The sequence below is a fragment of the Solenopsis invicta genome, unplaced genomic scaffold, assembly GCF_016802725.1.
Source record: "Solenopsis invicta isolate M01_SB unplaced genomic scaffold, UNIL_Sinv_3.0 scaffold_910, whole genome shotgun sequence".
In the NCBI taxonomy this organism is placed as follows: domain Eukaryota; kingdom Metazoa; phylum Arthropoda; class Insecta; order Hymenoptera; family Formicidae; genus Solenopsis; species Solenopsis invicta.
The window spans coordinates 1-8,683 of record NW_024105391.1 but is presented as its reverse complement, the minus strand read 5'-3'; the positions used below and the strand labels follow the sequence as shown (position 1 = coordinate 8,683).

At 31.6% G+C, this 8,683-nt stretch overlaps 2 protein-coding genes across 4 annotated transcripts; one reads left to right on the top strand and one right to left on the bottom strand.

Moving 5' to 3' along the window:
- Nucleotides 1–688: 688 nt before the first annotated feature.
- Nucleotides 689–2,994, top strand: LOC113006313 (protein ALP1-like). The gene is made up of 5 exons (XM_039459601.1): nucleotides 689–867; nucleotides 1,294–1,567; nucleotides 1,663–1,809; nucleotides 1,995–2,265; nucleotides 2,347–2,994. Exons 2-5 carry the CDS (start codon nucleotides 1,317–1,319, stop codon nucleotides 2,896–2,898), a joined length of 1,221 nt encoding a protein of 406 aa, XP_039315535.1. The 5' UTR covers nucleotides 689–867; nucleotides 1,294–1,316; the 3' UTR covers nucleotides 2,899–2,994.
- Nucleotides 2,867–8,675, bottom strand: LOC113002744. Of its 3 annotated transcripts, none has more exons than XM_039459602.1 (7): nucleotides 8,484–8,675; nucleotides 7,756–7,883; nucleotides 5,476–5,658; nucleotides 4,664–4,735; nucleotides 4,326–4,562; nucleotides 3,775–4,049; nucleotides 2,867–3,681 (listed from the first exon to the last, which is right to left on the bottom strand). In XM_039459602.1, exons 3-7 carry the CDS (start codon nucleotides 5,606–5,608, stop codon nucleotides 3,355–3,357), a joined length of 1,044 nt encoding a protein of 347 aa, XP_039315536.1. In that variant the 5' UTR covers nucleotides 5,609–5,658; nucleotides 7,756–7,883; nucleotides 8,484–8,675; the 3' UTR covers nucleotides 2,867–3,354. The 3 variants fall into 3 exon arrangements, with proteins under 3 accessions (XP_039315536.1, XP_039315538.1, XP_039315537.1); XM_039459604.1 differs by having other exon boundaries at nucleotides 4,326–4,544; XM_039459603.1 differs by lacking the exon at nucleotides 8,484–8,675 and having other exon boundaries at nucleotides 7,756–8,436.
- Nucleotides 8,676–8,683: the final 8 nt, after the last annotated feature.

The window sequence follows — 8,683 nt, the reverse complement described above, 5'->3', positions numbered from 1 at the left end:
GCGTTTTTGCCTGAAATGAACAAATCTGGCAAAAAAAAGTGTCGGACTTCCTCGCGAACCGAGATATCACGCACTAAAGTTGACGACTATCAAGGTTAGGATATCTGTCACACCGATGTAGCTAATTTTATTAAAATCGGAGGTGGTGGGGGTATTCTACATAATTACCAGTGTTTTTGATATGGATGATTGTAAATAATGTCTTACCTTTACGTTGTTGGGAAATTGGTGGCGTATTACCTATAATACAGAAATTGATATATATAGTGATCGGAAAAATAAAAAACCACTTTACATATAAAACTAGTTTGCTTCATAAAGATTCAAAAAATATTTGTTATAAATGACAGCTCATAAAATGTTTCAATTAAGAGATATCTTATGATATGTTATTTATACTACGAATATTCTTTAAATCTTTATGAAGCAAATCGTTTTATAAATTTTTTATTTTTGCATTAATGTAAATTATAAATATATGTATCACAAATAAATAGTAGTTTCTTTTTTAACTTACAGGAACTGGCATCAGAGATGTCAGACTCATCGGAGGAAAGTTTTTTAGTTTTTTTCGGCCGTTTGGATGGTTCATCAAATGCAGCACGCATAGCATCAGTATCAGCATCCAATGAAATATCTGCTGATTTCTTCTCGATTTTCCGAGTTTCTTGAAAAGAATCTGTCAAACATAATGCAACACATATGTATGTTTAAGGCTGCGATCCGATTCACGCTCACAGCGCTCACTGTACTCACGACGCTCATGATCGGTCCGATTCGTTAGCATGCTTAAGGCGCTTGACGACAATAAACGTTTCGGATCACTTGTAAACGCTACTCATAGGGATATAACCTAAGATACCTAGCGTAAGTAAAGTTTAATTATTTTATTTTTTAAAACACTAATAAAATCTTATAATAAATAGAATTGTAAAAAGTATATTTAATAATTTTTTATAATAAAATTAGTTACCTAGATGATATACAATATTTATTTTAAAAATTTATAAAAATATTTTATAAATATTTTTGTACTCTTAGATTAAACAGATCATAAATATTTATAATAAACGTTTAGTCTATATTTTAATATTTTATACAATATTTATTATAATATTTATTGTAATATTTATAATAAATATTTATGATCTGTTGAATGTAAGATCATAAAAATATTTATCAAATATTTTGACAATTATTTTTATAATATTCACATAATTATTATAAATATTTTATAAACATTGTGTGTTGTTTAGATAAGGAGGCCTTACTCAAGTATCTTATTAATTTTAGAAATCAGCCTCGAGGAAAGAAAAATGAATATTCAGTGTAAGGTCGCAGCATTACAATTGATAGAAATTGCTTTAGAGGAGTCTGATAGTGAGGATTTGAATCGTTTATTTTATTCATCTTCAAGCGATGATGAGGAAGCTATAAAAAATTTGCATTCTGCTTTAATTATAAGTAAACAAAAAAAAAAAAAATTGAACAGAAGACCTCGGATTCAAGACTTTATAGAAAGAGTTATCTCAGGGTACACAGCACAAGAATTTAAAACACATTTTCGGTATGTTATTTTCATTTTGGTTGCTAATCTTATATTTATTGTCATAATTAAAATCTTAGCAAACTTTATGACTCTCCTGTTGATTTTTCGAATAGATTACTTCCAACGACCTTCGACCATGTTTTAAGATTGATTGGACCAAGTTTGACTTCTACAAAATCAGTTGCAGGTAGAAAGCCTATTCCAGCAAAAAAGCAATTGTTAATGGGTCTTTGGATGATGGCTACACCAGACTCATACAGGTTTATTGCAATCAATATACTAGTTTTTTAAAAATAATTGTTAACAAACGAAAATGGATTAAAGTGGATTCAGATGGATTCAGATTTTCACGAATGCGTACTTCTGAAAATCTAAATTTATTTTAATCCATTTTAATTCATTTTTGTTTGCTGGGAAAACATTTGAAATAAATCATGGCTTTCAGATCTGTGTGTATGAAATTTGATTTGGGAAAGGCGACGGCAATTCGCGCTATGAGACGAGTTACATACGCCTTGCACACCTTAGCTCCTCAAATTATTCAGTGGCCTCAAGGAAGAAAAGCTACTGAAGTAATGATAGCATTTGAGCGTGTGAGTGCATTTCCACGTGTAATAGGAGCCATAGATGGCACTCATGTGGAAATACGATCTCCCCGGGATGATAATCATCAAGCATACATTAATAGAAAAGGATACGCATCAATTCATGTGCAGGTAACGTTTCATGAGAAATTAATAAATATAATAGTCTGTAGAATATGTAATCTGTAAATGTAAATTTTGTTTTATTTTCAGGCTGTGTGTACCCAAAATTTATTATTTACAAGCATGTTTGCTGGGAATGCTGGCTCTGTGCATGACGCACGAATTTTTCGAATTTCTCCAGTGGCTCGGTACTTTGAGAATCCAGAAAAATATTTCTGTAATGATAGTCATCTTGTTGGTGATGCTGCATATGGTATACATACCAATATGATGGTCCCGTTTAAAGACAATAGTCATTTGAGCCTTAGACAAAAGAATTTCAACTTTTGTCACTCATCAGCTCGAATGGCAATTGAAAGGGCCTTTGGTGTTTGGAAAGCGCGATGGAGAAGTATTTTAGATTGTTTATCCATGATTACGTTAGAAAAAATACCAGAATACATATTGGCAACTGCAGTCTTACATAACATTTGTATCATAAATAATGATTTATTTGATATAAATAATATTGATGTGCCAAATCAAAATCAACACATCCAGCACGGAATATTAATATCGGGTAGAACAAATGAAGGCAACAGAAAACGACAAAGAATAATGAACAATTTGGTAATGAGAGATAATGAACGTGTATTTGCGTAATTTATAAAATCTTTTTAATGTATTAACTCTTATAAACTATTTCCTCATCAACTAAATCTTTATAAAAATGAATAAATGTATGCAAATTAATTTGAATCAGTCTTTACATTTTTTTATTGTTGTGTGCACCTATCCTAGTATACCTTTATACTTAAACATAAAAATACATAAAAAAAAAATTAAAATACATAGATATTATGTTTAAACAACATACATAAAAAAAAATAAAGTTCATAGATATTATGCTTAAACCAATATCACAATTGTCATATCTATTTTAAAACGCAGAATAATTAATAAAATCACAGTAAGTACAATGGTAAGTAGCAAGAAATACATAAAATATAAAATGAAAATAAATGAAGAAAGTGACTAAAAATAAATATTTTGAATACAATAAAGTTAACTTAAAAATTGCACACAATATAGGAACTCAAATCTTTCATGTAAAAATAGTTAGTCAAATAATTTTTTGCCTGAAATAGCTTCGCAGAATGTTTTCATTATATCCATTTTCTCTTTATGCTGCTTTTCTTTTTGTTCTTTTAGTTCTTGCAATATAATTAATTGCCTTTCCTCTTTTTTCTTCTCTCTCTCCTGTCTGTCTTCTTTCATTTGTTTCACAAATTCATCTAAAAGTTTATCAGATTTTAATTTTTTAATGGCAGGTTTCTTGATATTGCTATTTTCATCTGTTGAATTTGCAAGAGATGAAGGTCCAGAATCTGATACTGTTGCTTTCGGATTTGCCCATCCTGATTTTCCAAATAATTCATTCATTCTCTAAAAATAACAAAAATTATTAGTTACATAAACCTATTTGTGTGTAGAAAAAGAACTTGAGAAGAACATTTATACATTGTAGATAAAATATACCTCAAAATATTGCCATGACTTTCGATCATTTCCAGATATATTATTGTGGTCTATGATTTTTCTATATATTTTTTTTATGCTATTCATTTTTGACTGACATTGTGGTCCTGATACTGCAATATTTGGATCAACTTTATTCATCTCGCTTGCAATATTTTCCCAGATTTTAGAATGACGTTTTGTTCCCGAAGAGAATTCGTTCATTCGTTCCTCATATTTCTCCAGGAGTAAGTATACAGTCTTTGATGACCATATAAATAAAGTTTTTTCATTATCTATAAGATATCCAAGAAGTCATTGATTATAAATGTCTAGCTTATGTGTACAAAACAAATTGGAAAAGTTAAAAAGCTAAGAAACGAATGAAAAACAAAGGATGTTGAGAAACGTTAATAATAATTTAATATCGATAAAAGTCAAAACAATTCACTAAGACTTCTATTTAATATCAATTATTTATCTCAATATATTTTGTTTTTTTATTTCTTAATTTTTTAATTTTCTCAATTAATAATAACAAAATTACTTAGCATCATTAAATTTATACTCACCAGTTGACTCTTCAACATTTTGTGTTGAAGTGTGCGGTACTGAGTATACGGTATCTGATTGTGCAGATGTGATGTCCAGAGAATCATTTACCTCTGAGATAGATGAGCACGGGACAGGAGATAAATCTTTTTCCATAAATGTATTACAAAGGTCAAGTCTCTCATTGGTCTTGCTAATTTGTGTTTTCTTCTGCCTTGCATACTCTTTATTAACTAAGTCTAATATAAAAACACTATCTAAATTTTTTATTAAAAGAAAAACAAAAACATTAAAATTATTCAATTGTGCAATGTTTTCTTATGAAGTCACTATTTATTTTAATTTTAGTTTTTCTAACCTGTAGTTGCTCTTGCAGCTTCTACTTCTGTTAATTGAAATGTAAATATTTTCCCAATATCCTCTACAAAAACTGAAAAAGGCACACGATTGATTTTTTGTACGTTCATTTTTAAAGAAAGTTAAAGGAACAATATAATTTTTAGAAAGAGGCACTGAGTTCTATGTTGCGTGAAGAATCGGAACACAAAATAAATATTGACAATGCAGGCTGTAATGGCAGTCGACTGTGATTCAAAAACTATTTCCCGCACAAATGACGCAAACGCTCACGTCGACCCACCTCGGAACCATGGTCACCGTGAGCGCGTGACGTCACAAATTCATTACGTCACTTCGCTCGCAGAAAACGCTCAGGAAGTGAATCGGACCAACCGTGAGCGCGCTAATAGAGCTGTAAGCGTGAATCGGACCGCAGCCTAATGCAAAACATTATTTTAAACCACACATATTTTTAAAGTAGCAATTTTTGCAAATCATAATGCAGAAACGTATAAATCTGTCAAATTTAATAATCTAATAAAATTCAAATACTATGCGCATGCAAAACTTCATGCCTGATTTATCATTAAAAATCATTATATATTTAGCGTGAATTTATATGCACTCATTTAATATAATATTTAGGGCCAGTTTCACAACCTTCAGTTAACAATCGGCTGATTCTTCTATCAGAATTGACCAATCGCATTTGTCGTTAAGTAAAATTAACAAAAAATAACCAATCACTATTGACATTTAACCGGTTAGTTAAGTTAACCGTAGGTTGTGAAACTGGCCCTCATTGTTCTAGATATATAAAGTGTAACTCACCAATGGGCCAATCAACTGTTTGTTTGGAGTTAGACTCCATGTATCGTTGGACTGTATTTCCTTTGATATTGCTGTGGTGACAGTGATACCTTTCGGTGGCCACCAAATCACTGAATCGCTTTCGAAGACCCATGAGTCGGGAATAACAGAGCACCACTCGTCGCCAATAACAACGTACCACACCTTTACAAATAACATTTTTAGAGCAGCATCAATACGTTCATTATCTGTACTTTTTATAACATGCATATTTTAATACAATAATATGAAAATAATGTGAAAATAGTATATAATGTTACAAAGACCAAGCTGTTATTGAATTTTCTATTGAAATAATTATAATTTTAACAATAACGTATGTACAATATATATAATATTTTACTTTTGATTTTAATTGAAATTAAAATTTGTGATGTAATAAGGGAAATACGAGGTATGTTGAATCATTTTCAAAATTCATTTGGAATGCTTTATTTTTTATTAAAGAAACTGGCCACAGTAAGGCCGATAAGCCTGTAACAACATATATACCTAAATTTCCTGAATCACAAGGTAACATTAAAATATTTGTAAACTTTTGACCAATGATTGTTAGAATCTCACGATAATAACCAATATTTGAAATGCAAACAATGCTTGTGATATTGTTTTCCTTGATGTAGCAGCAGTTATTATATTTTTTTGTTGTCAAGACAAACGAAGAAAATTTTATCTGATCATGTGCGTTACAGCAACAAGTTTAATGGTAAATTATTATTAATCTTTTTCTGCAGCTGAGGATACTGCTGATTATAAAACCGCTGATTTTCTGCAGGAAATAACGATTGTTCATTTAACCTGTTACAAATTTGTTGTAACGGTTTATCAAATTTTCTAAGAAGTTTTTTTAGAGTGAAAAGATAGTTTTCACATGGGAAAGCACTAAAAGAATCTAGGGGTCCCAATCTTTTTGCATCAGCAGGTAAATGTATTACAGTATGCATGTTATAAGTAACATTTTGTGGTCCATACAGAATGCTCATGTTTTGAACAAAATATACCAAAAGATCATGTGCATATTCGTTGTTCCTTTCATAATCGTCAATGCTACATAAAATTCTCATCGCACAATTTAAGGCATTAAAATGTAGATATTTTTTATTAGGCAGCACATTTCTAAGAACCAGCGGTCCTAAATATAGAAGAAAAGTGCGATGTTGAGTCGCTTTCCATCTGTGAAAATCATCCAAATCAAAATATTTTCGAGCGAATTCTATTGGAATACATTTTGACACAGTTTTCAGTACATCAGACAAAACATTAAGATGACCTTGCATCACTCTGGAAATTTTTGATCTGTCTATCCACAATATCAGAAGTTGCTTGTTTATACCAAGACAAGAATTATGCAAATGGCAAATCAGAAATCCTGCCTAAAATCGGCCAAAACTGACTCTTTGAGCTTTTCGAATTGGTAAACCATCAATATTTATGTCCAAATGAATTATATCCCGATAATTAAAAGCATGAGGAAAGCGACTACCAATTGATGTAAGCGCTTTTAATAAGCCGTAGTGAACATACTGACCTTTGGAAAGAGTTTTAATATTATGAGTACCTGGTTTTGGGGTATTCAAAAGTGTTCGCGCATCCCGAGGTAAATCATTACGCCCATGTCTTGACAAAATTTGTAATAATGATGCCCAGCAAACACCACGTTACATGTAACGTAAATGTTAGTTGTAATTTCCCACTCAACAATGTAACTGTTATATAACACATTTGTTAATGCATTTTAATTAATTTGAAATTCATTTGTCCATTTACACAGTTCACCTGCCAAAGGCAAATGCATATTTTCCGGATGCGGGTTAATTTGAAATTCGTCATCACTGACAATGCTTGTGTCGTATGATGAAATACTATTAGAATTGTGTGTGTCAGGGTGACTAATATCTGATGAAGCATCATTGACCTGCATCACATCTGATTGATCTTCAATCTCATCAAATTCTAAGGCCGATAAACATGATGGACCAGCGATTGGATTATTGTCAACATTTGGAAGTAAAACCGGCTGAGAAGCTACTTCACGATCCAAGTTGTAAGAAAGTAAAGTTCGCCCGTTTTGTTGACGTTTCGATAAATTAGAAAATTTTTTGGGCATTTTCAGAGACTTTAATTATCTTAATAAACGTATAACAAAACCTACAAAACTTGCCTCTGACTTTATTATTTTAAGTATGAAATAACACGCCTTTAATTAAAATTTAAATTAATTATATTACAAAAAGTACACACCATTTATAGTTGACTCGGTACCGCCGCGACTCGACACCGCCACGTGCTCCGGTTTCCCAATACACACATTTGTTATTTTACTCCGGTTTGTCTCTCTCTCTCTCTCTCTCTCTCTCTCGTCCACAATACTGAAAATGGAAGCAATTATTAAATTAACACTGCAGTATTGTACTTTTACAAGACGCCGATTTAAACAATTACGTTCCTTGAAGCCGTCTACATATTCTTCGGTTCAAGGTTAAAAGAAAAGACTCTAACAGAGTTTGCTTTCTATCCAATACTGACTTTGCCCTTAATAAAAACTGACTTGATTTCATAAGGATTTCATAGTGATTTCATCTGATTGCAAATGATTTCATCTGATTACATAATGATTTTTCGTGACTGCATATGTGCAATTATCAGATTTGTTATGATTAAAAATGATTTTATTTGATTAAAGCCATTATTATTGTTTGTTAACTTCTCTCAAGTAAAATTAAATTGAGGCATAACCATATAGAAAACAGATATGCACTCGATTGCTGATTTTAAGATAAAAGCTTGCACTGATTGCATAATTATTTTTATAATAATTTTAAAAATCACGTGTTAAAATTACATTATAAAATCATGTAATCATGTTATCACATGATTACGTGATTTATATCATTAATTACGTGACTCGTTACGTGATTTTTTCATGTGATTTTGTCACGTGATTCAGTAGGGTAATATTAAATTAATACTTATGTGGAAGTGCCGCGTTTTCATCGACGATATTTTGAACAATTCCCACGTCGGGGAGACCAACGGCGGCGACGGCTGCGGCGTCGCAAGGACCAACGGCGGCGGCGTCGTGAGAATCGAGGGCGGCGACGTCGCAAGGACCGACGGCAGCGTCGATGGCGACGTCGTACCGACGGCATCACGAGGACGAGCGTCAGAG

What these genes read in the sequence shown, in the direction of transcription:
- LOC113002744 (XM_039459602.1), bottom strand. Translation starts at nt 5,608, where the DNA reads ATGGGTCTTCGAAAGCGATTCAGTGATTTGGTGGCCACCGAAAGGTAT. An exon ending in AAATGTTGAAGAGTCAACTG is followed by an intron (nt 4,050 to 4,325) that starts GTGAGTATAAAT and finishes GATATCTTATAG; the next exon opens with ATAATGAAAAAACTTTATTT. An exon ending in AGTCATGGCAATATTTTGAG is followed by an intron (nt 3,682 to 3,774) that starts GTATATTTTATC and finishes TGTTATTTTTAG; the next exon opens with AGAATGAATGAATTATTTGG.
- LOC113006313 (XM_039459601.1), top strand. Translation starts at nt 1,317, where the DNA reads ATGAATATTCAGTGTAAGGTCGCAGCATTACAATTGATAGAAATTGCT. An exon ending in GAATTTAAAACACATTTTCG is followed by an intron (nt 1,568 to 1,662) that starts GTATGTTATTTT and finishes TTTTTCGAATAG; the next exon opens with ATTACTTCCAACGACCTTCG. An exon ending in ACGCATCAATTCATGTGCAG is followed by an intron (nt 2,266 to 2,346) that starts GTAACGTTTCAT and finishes TTTTATTTTCAG; the next exon opens with GCTGTGTGTACCCAAAATTT.